Here is a 16,485-nt window from a genome sequence, read left to right as displayed (position 1 = left end):
TAGTTTTAATATTTAGTAAACGACGACTTAAATGTGTACACCAGAAATGATCTCGCTTTTACAATACTTCTGTCCTGTCACTAAGGCGTATTATACTATTGCGAGAGATTTATCTTCATATCTTTTATACAAAGTTGAGATTGATTAATATTTTTAGGAAAGTGTCACGATTCAAACAGAAGTTAAAATTCTATAAAATAATAAATAGACAGAAAAGCCGTAATAATAAGCAGTTTTCAGGTTTAAGCATGCTCCTTGAACAAATAGTCAAAATTTGTTTTTGTACCTATTCGATTTTCAATGTAAAATAAAAACATGGTGTGTGCTTACATGTACATATAGCGACTACGTAATGGTTTATTTTCCTAACTGGGGAAATATTTATCAATGTAGGATGTTCTTAAGCTTTCTGTTTTGATATTTTTTACGTATCATCTTTGTCTTCCTTTAAATATATTACTTAATGTACGGCTATATTATATCAAAGTCTCTGTATGATATCATTTGCTCATATACGTAATACTGATTTTCTCCCTGACGTCGGAACATATTACTTAATGTTAGATTATTCTTACGTTTCTGGTTTGATAGGATATACAATATATATTTATAATGGTTGTTGATATAAGTATTACAGTGAAAGCGTAATCTGACAATTAGCGGAAGTTCTGATGTGATATCTGGCAAAAATACCTCGATGTCCTGTACAAGTACAGCCAGTCGTCCCGTGCCGAGTGTAGCGTGGTCGATGATTGATTCTTCGGATGTTTCGTCGAGTTTGTCCCGTAAAGGAGGAGTCAGTTGGACAGCCAGACAACAATGGCTTAGTGGCCGTGACCTCTACTGTATACTTCGTTCCTACGATAGCGGACAATAGGAAAACAATCAGATGTATATCAGCCCAGTCGGGATTAACGCATTCCCATACATCCTCCAACATGATAACAGTCCACGGTAATGTTATCATTTATATATTAGCATTGTATTGCCGTATGCTTCAGTGAGATAGCACTTTAAATCGGCAAAAGATCCGGCCTATCACAATGAGACTTAACACGAACATACCACAGCCTCCCAAAACACACATACGCACTCACCACACACATACATGCATGTCGCAGGCACGGGAGGCCGTCCTTAAATGACCTTAGCTGTTGATAGGACGTTAAACAAAAAATAAACCAAACCAAATCAAATTAATATTATGGCCGTGAGCTTAAAGAATATAAGCTTTATTTTTATACACATATCACTCTCTAAGTCACAGATATGTTTGACTCGGATGAATAAATACAAGTAGTTGCCCGTTTGAAATATTACCGTTATGTAAGAATGAGCAGGCTATAACTCTTCCCTTGGTAGAACAAACAGTGTATTACTACGGGTATTTTGATTTACTCTACAGAAAATCATTTGACACACAAAGCAATATATATATATATATATATTCATTATCATCCAAGATATCTTATGAATATGGAAGTTTTCATGAATAAGATACATTTATCGTTTAATATCAACTGAGTTTTATTTTTTCATGCTCTGTAGTCAATTTTGTGTTTGTTTATTTACAATAAGTATTTTGTTATGTTCTACACAATGATGAACAAGACTCGCTCACATCACTAACCGAAAATAATTCGTAAAAATGAAAAGATATGCAATTAACATTTGTCATTTATTATATCTCTGGGTACGTGTGTAGGTCTCCGAGAATGGCATAGCTTAACAATCCGGTGTTTTAATAAAGAGCATGTATGTATGTCTGTTGGACTATTAGATATTAATATTGCATGGAACACTAACCGTAAGACTTACTGTTTTAATTGAGAGCCACAACTATTGAACTGTTTTTCTTGACCAACACAATGTTCGTTTTTAAACAATTGTATTGTCAAATTTGTTGTTTGAATTGGACAAAAATTTGATGTCGGATTATTTTACCCCATTACTTCAACTTTGTGAAATTAATAATCGGCCATTGTGTCATGTTGGTTATTTCTATTAAAATACATTACCATCGGTTCATTATTACTCGAGTGATGTATCATGCACATTATCATTCATGTAAAATTCAAAATCTTATTGAAATATTTGTCGTTCTCAGGTTTTAAATTCATTGAAATGTAAACAATGTAAACTGTATTGCATTATTTACTTATTTCCCCCATCAGGTCCACCAACAGTATTTGCTGCATATAACGCTACTGCCAAAAATGGAACAACTGTAAATTTTACATGCTCTGTGACATCATCACTGGCATCATATAATGTCACGTGGTACAAACGCGTCAGTGATACAGATGGAACTGCAATTCCTGTACAGATCAACGAGAGATATGCTGTAGATTTGAGCCCACATCGATTGTGGATATACAACATCAACGTGAATGACAACGGTGTATACTATTGTATCGCACAGTCTGCCGCCGGGACTTCCGCACGATCTGAAGTATCTCTAATAGTCAACAGTGAGTTGATAAATCTGTTTGTTACTTATTTCCATACTGAAATAAATTTTGTGCTTATTCAATGTAGATTCGCCTTTCAGTTAGTCAAAGTTATGATTAACTGCGCAATTAAAAATGATATTAATCAAACAACAAAAAATACAGGCATAATAACAAAATATGTATTTAATCAAAAACATATCATACGAGGGAACATATGAACATTAAATCTGGATTTCCATGACCAGAGGGATAATTTTGTTTCATTGCTTTGCTTGGCCTGCATTCGATGATAGTGGTAATATTACTATATATTGCATTTGTGTTCTTGGAGAGATATGCAAACACCAATGATGTGCATTCAAAATTTGAAAATTATTGTTTTCTTTAAAATTTTCACGTTTTAGATTTTGGGTTTATTTTGCTATAAAAGTTTGATCTAGAGAATACTTGTTTCGCAAACATGTATCTGGTTAATGTGTTATAAATTCATTACGTGTACACTAAAATATCTCTGTTAACTTGAAGTTCCGCCGTCAGTACCCTGGTTTGAGAACAACGTGACTGCAAGGACTGTTAATGAAAATGAGGGAAGCATCACAGCGAAGTGCATGACGACGGTCTATCCTGGCAACACGGCATCCTATAGATGGGATTTTATTCCGGCTGACGGATCAAACCCGGTTGAAGTTGATAGCGCTTATGTCAATAATAATGAACTTACCATTCCGTCGGCTAGCAGGGCACAGTCGGGAACATACGTCTGTGTAGCCTTCAATAGCTTCGGCAGCGTGTATAGGAACTTCACAGTAAACGTACAATGTAAGTTTTCTTTTCTATCCAAAACATATTTGATATACCTTGAGAAACCATAACTGGAAATATTTAGGTTTCTCTTATAGAGACCAACCAACCAATTGTTTTCCCATAGACTTAAGTGTTAACGGAGTATTTCATTCAAATTCTTGAATTCAGTATGACAATTATGGTTTATAACAAAAGTTGTTTAGGGTCTGATATACATGTGTAACACCTAATAAAAAAAAAAGTTGGGTCCTTCAGCTCAAATTTTCTCCAGGGTAGCTATTTTGAAAATAGGTGAATTTCGCAGTAAAAATTCTCAAAAATCTTAAATGTTTACCTGTTTATTATTATTACGTGAACTTTTGGGAAAAAATCAATCGGACTTATATCAACATTTCTTATTGATAGTTACCTATCAGGCTACATATATATTTTCTCACTTCATAACATACTGGCCAATCAATGGCTGCCAGACATTTTAACCTTGGCTCAACTTTCTATACACAGGGCTGTTTCAAAAATATATTTTTTCAATTGGTTGGTTGTTCCCTATATCTTACTTTCATTACCATTTACGTTATCTCTTCATTTTTATCTTTCTATTATAATAAAGTGAAACAAGTAAGCTGAAATAATAACCATTTTGTCAATGCTTGTTCATTATGTGACTACAATGCGTTATGTAAAAATATAAAGAGACTTAGAAATAGGCGTTTTGATGCTGCATCGCTTTAAGCACTACCTTCATATACAGCATAGTATGATATAGTAACCTTCAGTACAGTGACACATTATGTACCTCTTCATCAGACTCAGTTATGTACAGTTATATATTAAATGTATAAGTCATTTCCGGTTATGTTACAGTTGTTTTATAGTTATACGATATCCTGTTTACTCCAGAATTGATCCGGTCTGTTTTTGAAAATTAGATGTTTCAATATTTGTAGCAGATAAAACGTCTTCTTTGAGACAGTTCCACAGCTCTTATTGAAAAAACATTATATGGTATAATATAAAGTATTATCTCGGCCCAAACACTAAATAAACAAAAAACTTATGCATGTGATCACGAGGGATATTGCGTTTCATTGGACATACTTATTTAAACAAATTAACAATTCAAGCATACAGACCGAAAATCGAGTTCGTAATAAAGTCTATAAAACGAATAAAATGTGCCAAAAATAGATATACGCGTATTATTTTTCTCTAATCATCCTTCATACTAGCGATCATATTGCATTTTCATCGGGCATTTGTTTTAATCTTTGTGCTGTTGGCCGCTAAGGTAGCAACCCGTGTCTGTGGAAGTCTGTATTAGTGTTCAGATTTGAAGCTATTCCAATAAATATATCTTCGTGCATATTATTTTCTACCGCTATAGATCGGCCCGAGTTGGATCAAAATAATGTTCAGACATCTTATCCTGACGCCACCGTAGAGGAACTCATTGTATTATCATGCAACGTCATCGCAAATCCAGAAGCAACAAGCTACATCTGGAGGCACCAGAATGAACAAGTCGGCACGGGTAAAGATTACGAAGTAAATGTAAAGTCAGGCGAAAACACGTACACTTGTATAGCAACAAATGGTGTTGGACCTTCGGAAGGACTCGTTTTCACGGTTGTAGCTCCACAGGCAAACAGTGGTAAGGTTGTTTTTTTTTATCTTACATTCTTATACAATAGCTGCGTAAGAGTGTCTACGTTTGTATTAAGTTTGTTTGAGTAATTTCTTGCTCTAACTCGCATTTTGTATTGGAAGGTGGTATTATCTTACGTCGTGTTTATACAGTTCTTTATGGTGAGATATACATAACTTGTCTTTAGATATATATACATATAACTTAGTAATCACAATTATCAGCGAATAAACTTTTAAGATGTGATTTTATTTACAGATCAAGAATTTTATCAATGTTATTCACACTGAAATTCACAATTTGTTTTATTTTTTGACCGATCAGAAAAGTAAATCACTTTTACAGCTCAGATACATGGAATTCGGTATAATATGGTGTTATATAAGTTATACAATAATTGATATTAAGGTATTCAAAGAGTGGGCTCGATTAGTCCAATAATAATGCGAACCTAGTCAATCAAAAGCGACGTTACAAATGGCGACGTAATTTTTGTTACGTTAATGGCCGATAATATTTTCAGCAAGATGCCAAAGAAATTATTATGTTTCCTCATCAGCCAATCAGAGGCGATGTTACAAACAGCGACGTCTGTTTCAATGTTATAGGTTGATAAGATTATTTTAAGCCAATCAAAATGCTTGTTACAAGTATGATTAAATCAGATCTTCTTACGAGTGATCCGGCAACTAATGTTGTGCTTTTTTCCTATATCTTGATAAATTTATTGTATAATCGATCTTTTGACGTATTTTATCATGTGGATAATCTTTCAAAATATCTAATGAGCTATCTTGTGAAGTGTCGTGCATTAACTTGGTAAGTACATAAAGTGTGTTGCCTGACAAATGCAATATATTAAAATTACGTGATCTTAGATATATTTTATTTGTTAATAATGTAATTTTAAGGTAAGTTTTGGTATATACAATACTGAATTTAAACAGTTACACAATGTATTCATTCAATGGTCCACATAAACAATAATTTCAGTACTCTTGTACCGAAATAATTGCCAATAGATAGTAATCTTAAAAAGATGCACGATTTTTCTGATATCACAAAAGTACACATTTTATTTCGTTGACGATTTACTAATGCTAGAATTTTGTTCATTATTTTAAATGTGCTTGTTATTTATAGAATACAATGTATCTGATGTTCCAACAATGATTTAGTTAAAACAAATAATCAAATTGGAATAAACAACATATTGAAGGAGGTTAAATGAAATGATAAACAAGAAACATGAACATGGTGTGTAGTTCCCTTGGGTTATATTTCACTGTACTGTACATATATACTCCATGCATATGATAGATCCGGGAAACGATTTACATATGTAGACACATTTCACTGTACTTTTGCCTGGACACAATGTGACACAGGACGAGTGTTAACTTACACACATATGTGGCACAAGTTCTAAATCACGCTGAATAGACTCATTACCATCCTCATTCTATTCATTATCATCACTTGATACACCATGCTGACTTTAAGGTTATTACCTTCAGCGTTCGTGTTCAAGTTTTCGCTTAAAACCCTAAAACGTGTTGCTTTGATTAATACTTTATCAATTTGTTTGTATATTAAGCATTTAATTACTACTTTATTGTCCATTTTGTAGTTTTGAAAAATGTTTATTTATATAGTCAGAAAGACATTTGTTCTATTTCGTATAAAATATGCATATTTAGAACCACTATATACAAGTCACTATGATTTTCAGCACCCGCTGCAGGCGCTTCTACCGCAGACGAAGGGCTTTCAGACGGTGTCATCGCAGCCATTGTCCTCGGAGTTATTTTCATCCTCCTGATCCTCATCATATGTTGTGTTGGGTGCAAATATTACAAAGGTATTAATCTAATATATTATATAAAAACTAAGATGTTAACTTCCTACTAACTACACAACGATCTGCCTGGTGTAGTTGTGAGTTGATTTTGTATGAACACTTAAGGACATTGTCTCCCTTTGATACTGCTAAAATAATGTCGGCTTTATAGTGCTATCCCAATGAAGCATACTGTCAAAGACACCCAGTAGTACATCCAACCTGGTCATGTTATCCTGACTTTGGACAACCAGTCGCTCCACTACCAAAAGTCTGAGCGTCAAGCGAGAGTTACATGTAACTTACCATCTTAATAGACACTGGCCTGACCTCCCGGGGTATAGTTTGATAGTAGTTAATGTATGTGTATATTTTGCTACCTCATGTGGCGTGTAATCTGTATAACAGTTTGATCTATCAAACAGTCTTGCTAAGGTTTCATATAGTGAATGCTTTTATCCCGTGTCACGTAAACTTGCATTTCTTAACTAGCGCTAAATTGATATGACTTCTACGATAATTTGAAATACAGACAAAACGACAGACGAAAAGGTAAAGCGTACCGTCAAGAAGACGAAACCCAAACACAAACCTAGTTCTGTGGCTCCTGACGCTGATGACAAGCGATCAACCCTCTACCCGAGGGCGAAGGATCCAGCTCTTCTGTTTGGACCATCCCGTCATCCATACCAAGACCAGCGTCACTATCCAAGGTACATCACGACATCAACGTTCGTTAGAAATATAAAAATCAAGGAATATCGACATAATCAGTCGTTATTACAATTCCAAATAAACATAAATAACAAAATCTGAACTGGAATATAGATTCGGGTATAGACCATTGATAAGAAGAGGGCGACCAAAATCAAGATAGACTAAGACCATGTACAATTATAATCAATACATCCTTAACTTAGAAACACAAAGGAGACATGTTTAATCTATTGGTACACTCAACCACTTTTCATAAACTTACACCTGTGGCTATGATTTAACATGTCGTGTAGTAAAGGAAAGATCTCTTAGATAGTTAAGATGCAAGCTTATATTAAACGTGTCAAATATGTTACATGTCCTGCTACTATAGATGGTGTCTCCTAGATTAATTGATCGATACAGTCCAACAAGACGTGACCAACGATAAATTGTTCATTCAAATAATTCCATAATTGTTTTCGTATCTTTTAGGGATATTGCCTACATTGAACGCGACTATAGTCAAAGGTGAGTACTCCTACACAAACTAAAATAGTAATATTGCAAAATTGGCATGAAATCGAGTTTTGAAGTCGCTATGGTTCATATAAAGGTTCAGATATAAATAGTAATTATCCCCGTTATATTCCATTCGTTTGGTATGACTTCAAGATATCACTGAAGAAATGGGAGGGGTTATCAATTCGTGATTCCAAGTAAAAGAAAAATCGAACTGATGAATACGATCTTTGTATTGATATACACGTGGATTGCAGTGCGTGCGTGATAGTTTCTGTCTCATAGTGTGGAACTGATGCCGGCTTTGTAATACTACCCTACTGAAGAATAAAAAAAACACTGCCAAAGACATTCAGAAGGATAAATTTGAAAGGTTACATTATATAATTATAGTCGTCTCGCTCCTAAAATCAAATGCTGATCGCCAAGCGGGATCAGCAAATATCATAAAGCTTGTATGTCTTGGCCAGATGGCAGAACTCAGAACATTCCTCATAGGGGCGAGCGCTCAAACAACGGTAAAACATGAACCAGTATCTCATCTGAGACATTTGGAAGAATAAGGTTGTTAGTAAAGGAGAAAAGAGATAAGATCCTTAATATAGGGGTCACCTACGATTATGCAACAGGGGTATGATGTACAATGGTGTATTTTTCGTATGGTACAGTTTTCCCTAAAACCCTGAGCTGTATGTAGGCTTCTGTACATTGAGTATAGGAGGCGATTTATAGTACGGCAGAGGTCTGAACTTACTTGTTTTTCTTTGGATTAAAACAGTTTAACACACGCCCCTCCAACATAAGCAATATCTACTTACCCATATTTAAATATATGTTGCTACAGAAACTTATAATCGATTCTCAAATATTGTTTAATGTAACCGGGATATAAATTGTAGAACTATATCTATGTCTTTGCTTCACACAGAGGCGTTTATGAAAATCATCACGACACGTACTACGTACCAGCACCCGGTAGCGAATTGGATGATATGTGAGTTTCGATATGTTTAGTATACACATATCTTTGTTACAAAAAGCATCGGAGAAATATAATTATCAAAAAAAAGTTTTAAATGAAAAAAGGTGAAATGGGTTCATATAGAATCATTGGGTAATGCATCTGCAAGACAATTTTTTTTTTCAAGAAGTTTTTGTAACATAGACACTGCCTCCAACATGTTTATTACAATTTAAGACTTCAGGATCAGAGATATGGATAACACGTATATCAGTATCTTCTGCTTATACTGGTATTGTTGCAAACTCATACTGCCTATTCATTATATTTGCATACCAATTATTACTCAGGTCTATGTATCGGGAGACTGGTTTCCGGTCCAATCGTCGAAAGCTTCCTAATGTACTACCACCGCTCGCGACTGGTTATACCGGGGAGGCCAAACGGAGGAAAGAGCGACGGAAGAAAAGTAAGAAGAAGAGACAGCAAGAACGACAGTCTGGCGAAGGAATGGAGAACCCTGGGAAATCTAAAGACAATTCGCCTCAAATAAACCTGGACGACAACCAACCGGAAAAGGATGCGGCTACTGATACAAATGTCCTCCTTGGAGACCAGTTCAAAAACTGAATGATTTTATTGACAAATTGATTAAGTCTGATATGAAAGTATAAGTCGATGTATGTTCAGAGAGAGAATCCATTCCAAGACATATCAATGTATACTTAATATGATTAGATACCCGTCTTTTATTGGTGTTGAGGATATCCGAGGCAAGGAAATAATTTGGGGGAAATGTTTAAGAGAGTATCTGCGTAGGAGAAATATTATTTTTATTTCTAGTTTATTTCGTGATAATAGAATATAACTTCTATAATTCTACATATAAAAGAAGGCTATCTCTTATATCAAATTTTCAAATATGCAAAAGAAATGATAAAGGCCACGCCAAATTAATTGAATGTTTGTTTTCGTTTATTTCTCTCTCAAAGTGCAAAGTTATAACTTTGGAACTTACTACGCAATTGTTTATTTTATATCGCGTAGCTTATGTGTCATACTTGTCCCGTTCAGAGGATCATCGAGAGGACGAAATTTCGCGGAACATTCCTTGGCAACATTTATCAATGAACGGGTAATACCCATGAACATTTGACTATATGAATGTATCTTCGAAAAGAATTTGATTACGATTATGATTATCAATATATCTAAATATAAATTTGTTAAAATTTACTGAATGTTAAATTGTGCCCTATCTTCCTAAGGTTTTATAAGTAATAGTATGCTGCAAACGTGGAAATTTACGCGAGGGGGATTTTACGCTTATTAGTCTTTGTGATCGAGTATTCTTTTGATCTCAATTTTGAAATTTAATCTGAAACTACAAACGAAGTTGGGTCGATAGCGAAAATTTCCGCCACGCGTATAATTTACATAAAAAATCAACCCCCGCGAAAATAACCCCGTTTACAGTATAGTATATACTATAAATATAACGATGAACTGATACATTTTATGAGGGTGGTGCGGCGCAATGTGTGGTAAAGTTTTTATATCAACCTGTGTATCAAAATGTGTTTTTAAAATGTTTTCTCGCAATGTGAGGTTGTGACGACATATATTTTTGTGATATGGATACCGAAATAAGTATTGAATTTATTGGAATTTCACAATGTATTTGAATTGTATAATATATTATTTATAACAATGGTGAAATATCATGTTTGCAATTAATATGACGTATGTAAACGATAAGTATATATTATTCAGTCAAACGCTTTCTTCCTTTCAAACAATAATGTGCAAACATTTTGGCATTATTCTGAATCTCGTATCGTGATAATCAGTCTGTTTGAAATGTTATTTTTATTGATATTCTGATAAAGTAGACTTTAATATAAAATCAAAATAACTAAATTAATAGGTCTAAAACCATCCTTTATAACCTTGATATTTGACTGACAATAGAAAATATTTTTTGTTATTATAGGGAGGGTTAGGGTTCAGTCAATAATGTCTTCTCGTTTTTATTCAGGATACTCGAATGGACTTAATGCTATTCGGCTCTAAAAAGAAATACATACATTTCTTCTTCTTTTCATCCGATATTCACAAATCATTACCATCATGTTAAGTTATATACATTTTATCTAATATTTTATATATCATCAACAATTACAAATAAAATGTATCTATATAATATTGTACATATCAATGTAGAATGGTTTGATGTATATATGAGTGTAGACATGTATGTGTTTAGTGTATATATAAGTATACCATTTGCCATTTAAGCAGTACTTGCCTGATAGCGTGCCATTTACATCAATTAACCACACAGTATTATTTTGTACGTCCAGTATTTTGATCTGTTAACTTATTTCTGATCAAAACAAAAGTAAATTCAGCTTCACAACATAAAAGACACGAGAACATTTACTTACAGACGCTACATCGCCGACGTATATACGTATATAGTGTCGCCCACCAAAACTCATAAAATGGCATTAAACAAATTACATTAAAAAGGTGATAAATTAGCGTCCTGATAATGTTGATCCCTTAAAGACCAAAAGATATATACACAACATAGAGGTTAAGGAGGGCAGAATTTCACCGAAAAATAACTAATTATTTTTAGGTTTTAAATCGAAAAGTTAAAATATCTTGAAAGCTGGAAATACGATGACATTTTTGAAACATTTAAAAATACAGCGTATTCTTGTTTTCGGTCGAACATTGTTTCTATTTGTTGATTATGTAGCATCTTAAAATGCCATTGTAATATATTTTCAGATTAAAAAAACATATCACAAGTAATTCAAAAGAAAATGATAATGGTCGGTATAAAAATTATTTAACAAATTCAAAGCAATATGTCAATTGATTGATAAACAAAAATAGGAAAAGTAGGATTTATCAACGCTTTCTAAGGTATCTTTACAGAAGGATTTAAAAAGAAGTATATAATAGATTATTAAAATGCTGCAATTAACTTATTTATGTGTATATTTTCATTAGGGATAGAAGAAGTAAAGGTATTCAGCTGCTTCCACTTGTATATACAGTACGGAATAGAATGTGTTTGAAAGAGGCGATATTCCATATCATGATTTGTGTAATAGATTAACATTTCCTCAGAGTGTATTACTAATATATGAATAAAGGTAAAAGGCCAAACAAATGATATTTTCTTTGTTCTACCTTTATCCAAAAATGAGGCATTACATCAGCAAACAAATTGTTGATAGCAAATCAAATGGTTGGACAGTGATTATGAAGGAGGCACGCATGTATTATGTCCGGTTAAGGGGAGACAAATCCTTTGCCATTACTACTAACCTACCTGGTGGAAGTGCACAGTATAAAAAGTGTACCCCTACATTAAAATCAGCACTGAACGGGGACAGAGTGAGACAATACGTCTGTTTAAGTTTCGTCATGATAGACCGGGAGAAGACCATACCATAAAAATACCTCCGAATTAGCCACGGTTATACAGATAGCGATCTTAAATGAAATTGTAATAGGGCAGAGTCAACCAACCATAACTTTTCTTCATTGACTGTAAGAGTGTAATTGCTATTCATTCTAAAGCAGCACACAATTTTACACTCGATTTCTTTTCAAATTGCAAAATATTTGTCCACTTCAATATATCATTTCCCGATGAGATTCAGGTTGCCATCGGTCTCTGGTTACTGATACAAAAGCTAAAGTGTAAAAGTTACAGTCTTATAGTACCACAAAAGTAACTGCTTCATCTAAAGTGGAGTGATTAATGAAGTTAAATGTTAATGGTAAAAGGGTTGCCGGTCACAATTTACCACTTCTTAAATAAAACGTTTAAGTATAAGATGTGTTACGAAAATATATAACATATTACCATCACATTCATCACAATATCAATTGATCAATTTCAGCACGATAGTGCCTGATTAGAATTTTGTGGTCATTATGCACGGGTAAAGTGTGAAAGGATCAAAGGACAAGATGCAAAATAGCATTTTAATTAGTTAAATCATATACATGGCAGTGAAAACAAACACCCGATGCCCACCTTTGACAGTCCCAAATGTCAGGCCTATGTGTCAATATATAAATCTCTTTTGAAGTCATTCTTAAAGTTTTACTTATTTGTACTTGAAGGACTGGTTAAATCTGAGGATTTGATGAGGATCTAGTGAGGATTTGAGAAATCCTAGCCTTAAAGCTATGAAGTCTGCCTATTTATTTCACCTGTTCTATATTTAAATGATATCATGCTGTTAGGAAATAAGGATCACGTTTAGTATGCTATAAATAAGGACACCTACAATAAATAAGGATACCTAAATATTATGGTTAAGCCTCAAATTGATTTAGTAATAAGTAAAGATATTGTACGCAAGTCTCTGCGAATAAAATAGTCTGCCGGTACGATATTACAGAACAAGTCACCATAAAGAAAGTTAAATCCAACTATGTATGTCAATCAGAGAAGGTTAGAAGACTGTGTCTATATCTGGAGACTTGTTCGAAAAAAACTTTTACTTGTCAGCCGTTTGAACACTTTTAAAGAATGGCCACGTCAAATACGACAATATAATTACTGACCAAGTTAAGTGTTTTATGTGTGAAGTGATCCTTGAATCACGGGAATATCTAGGTATCATCGACATGAAAAATTAACAAAAGTAGAAAAACTATCCTTTTTTTTATTAAACGAGAGGTGTAGATTTTTATAATTAAAATAGACGCTACACTTCTTCATAATCTGAACACTACAACGTATATGTATGAGACATTCTATCATTGATAGAGGAAAGCTACAGTAGTCTTTCAAAAGAGGCGTAGAGATAAAAAAATCAGCATTTTGCACAACTCTTTAAAATTTTGGAAAACTGTGGAAAGAAGACAACTAAATCTACAAAGACTATATGAACACTATGGACACATTGGTGCTGAAGTTTATTCGTAATGGATACAGAGTTGATTAAGAAAAAACAACAGTATTTTTATCGAATATATTGAAGAAAAAGTATATCATTTAAGCTAAGATGACTGCGCTTTCCGTATGCCCAGGATGTAAAGAGGGTCGAGCTAATCAGCTAGGGCCTGCCTGTGTGATGTTATTTAATGACAATATTGTTGATTTACATTATAACGAAGCTTTGAGCTTTGTTAACTAGTTGGAAGTCGAAAAGACATGGTGTGAATTTGCCATTCTATCGTGCATTCCTTCTGGGTTGCTACATTATTTAATGCAGAATAAACTTCTACGAGATAAAACCTAAGCTAAACAATGTTATTGTAATAAAATTAAAAAGAATGTGAAAAAATTGGAGATATCGAAACACATCTGTTTATTTAATCGCATTACTCACCTTGCAGATGGACATTGCTACATTTCATTCAATGCAGCAACAAATGACAAGTTGTGTTGATCGGATGAACTCCATATCAACTTACTTCCAGGGGATCCACGAGGGTGCCGTTGATTATATCACCTGCTATACGTTTAAGATAACACACGGTTGACAAACCAGCGCTTAAATCGTGTTATCTACGATGACCGACCATTCGGGATTGTTTTATGTACATAAGCAAGTATGTACATATTTTCTTTTTAAAAGTATTATATGTATATAATTCATTCTGTCTATTTTTCATTCTGTACATATTTTCTTTTTGAAAGTATTATATGTACATAATTCATTCTGTCCATTTTTCATTCTGTACATATTTTCTTTTTGAAAGTTTTAAATTTACTTATTGTAACATGTCATTTAGTATATTCTTTTGTATAAATAGGTGTATTATATGTACGACCGCTATCGGCCATCGTAGAAATCAGATCTACCGTGTCGTCACTCTGTGCTTCGATCGTATCCCCTCGAGAGGGCGCAACATGAATTGCATTATACTTGGAGTATCGCTATATTTGGCGTGGGCTTTCCTCAAATATAAATTGACCATACTGGGCACAGACAACTATTGACTGCGGATCCTTTGTTGCGATATACATTTTATCGATTTAGCTTGAAATATAAAAAAAAAAAACATGTTTGACTAAATTGTCCCTTTCAGTGGAAACTTGCTGGGAGTTAACATGATAATGGCCTGATCAAGTATTGTTATCTACCAAGCTGTTTCAATTTCTACCTTGGAATAGGTCTTACCGTTGTTGTAAATACCATTGTACTGCTCCAGAGTAATACTTAACTGGTACCAGGGTCTTCAAAGTTTGATGATAACTAATGTCATGTTCGTACCGGAAATAACTACTATTGGATATATCCGCTTTTGTTAGATCTATTTTAAGGAAAACGAAAGTTGGTTTTCCAATTTAACAAACGTTGGACTTTGACAACAAAATCTAGGTGATATTTTTTAATTCTATTGTGAAATCATTGAATACCAGAATAATTATTTGTTTGACAGATCAATAAGTTATATGTATAAAATACAATGAACATTGCTGGAAGACAAGTTTACACCGAGCGACCATCAAATTTACCTGTTGTTACAGTCTTGTATAATACCCCATTGTTTGTTTGTTAGTATTGATCAACATCTCGTTAACTTGGTAGGGTTATTAGACTAACAAAGCCTTTAATCATCACGGCTCCAATGCCAGACATTGATGATTTACCCTAAATGTGGACACGGTCCATTATTGTTATATGTATAAACTGTTGTGCTGCCATGCTCATGTTGTTTGGTTAAGTTAAACTTCCTAACGACCGCTCTGGTCATTTAAGGACGGTCTTCCCTGTGTGTGCGATACATGCGTGCAATGCATGCGTTTGGAAGGCAGCGATATGCTCATCAATGACAATTGTGAAAGAAAGGTTTTTTTCTTCATAGCCAGATCGAACCAACTGTGATACTGGTCTCTTTACTATTAGGTAACATGTATTTAATTATATCTCAAGCAACTTTTACGGGGTTTTGTTTTTTTGTTGTTGTGAAATTTACTTTAGTACAATGTTTGCACGTATACTATATGACTACAAAAAACAGTTTAGCAAAAGAAAAAAACCGTGTTATACAGGCACTTAAAATATCCTAAATACATCTTTTTCGTTTGTAAGTGGAACATGCTTTAAGTGTAGACCTAACCTGAGTATGTTACCGGATGTCGTGCTTCAATCTTGCTGACAAAACCTATGGGTATCAGGCGAAGCTTCAAAATATTTACAAAGAAAAGAAACGATTACTGAAACATTTCTACATGCACACTTATCTAATGCAATATTTTGAAATAAAGTATCGTAAGTTTTCTTATAGGTTTCCGTTTTGGAACTAACAGGTCGACACTATCCAGAGATACAACCAAGTATTGTCAGTTTAGTTTGGTTTGGTTTTAGTATTATTTAAATTAGGGGTCATTTAAAGAACGCCTCGTCTGTGTGCGAGGTTCATGCGTGTAGTGTGTATGTATGAGTGTGTGGGTTTTATGTGGCTGCGGTAAGACTATTGTCAGTTATGATTTTTATACTCAAATATCCATGAACTGCTAAATAAGATATTGTCAGCTTACAAATTATTGTCCGTTTTGTTAATCAAAAAGTTGACA

The 16,485-nt window shown here is 33.8% G+C and overlaps 1 protein-coding gene across 1 annotated transcript; it reads left to right on the top strand.

Annotated features, from left to right (window-relative positions):
* The first annotated feature begins 1 nt into the window (after nucleotide 1).
* LOC117340204 (hemicentin-1-like) lies at nucleotides 2-12,108 on the top strand. Its single transcript, XM_033901959.1, has 9 exons — nucleotides 2-954; nucleotides 2,175-2,471; nucleotides 2,979-3,272; nucleotides 4,642-4,908; nucleotides 6,635-6,763; nucleotides 7,275-7,455; nucleotides 7,934-7,969; nucleotides 8,889-8,954; nucleotides 9,272-12,108. Exons 1-9 carry the CDS (start codon nucleotides 765-767, stop codon nucleotides 9,549-9,551), a joined length of 1,740 nt encoding a protein of 579 aa, XP_033757850.1. The 5' UTR covers nucleotides 2-764; the 3' UTR covers nucleotides 9,552-12,108.
* Nucleotides 12,109-16,485: the final 4,377 nt, after the last annotated feature.

Source organism: Pecten maximus, chromosome 13, assembly GCF_902652985.1.
Source record: "Pecten maximus chromosome 13, xPecMax1.1, whole genome shotgun sequence".
Taxonomy (NCBI): Eukaryota; Metazoa; Mollusca; class Bivalvia; order Pectinida; family Pectinidae; genus Pecten; species Pecten maximus.
This window is presented reverse-complemented; position numbering and strand designations above follow the sequence as displayed.

What these genes read in the sequence shown, in the direction of transcription:
- LOC117340204 (XM_033901959.1), top strand. Translation starts at nt 765, where the DNA reads ATGTTTCGTCGAGTTTGTCCCGTAAAGGAGGAGTCAGTTGGACAGCCA. An exon ending in CAACATGATAACAGTCCACG is followed by an intron (nt 955 to 2,174) that starts GTAATGTTATCA and finishes TTCCCCCATCAG; the next exon opens with GTCCACCAACAGTATTTGCT. An exon ending in GAACGCGACTATAGTCAAAG is followed by an intron (nt 7,970 to 8,888) that starts GTGAGTACTCCT and finishes TGCTTCACACAG; the next exon opens with AGGCGTTTATGAAAATCATC.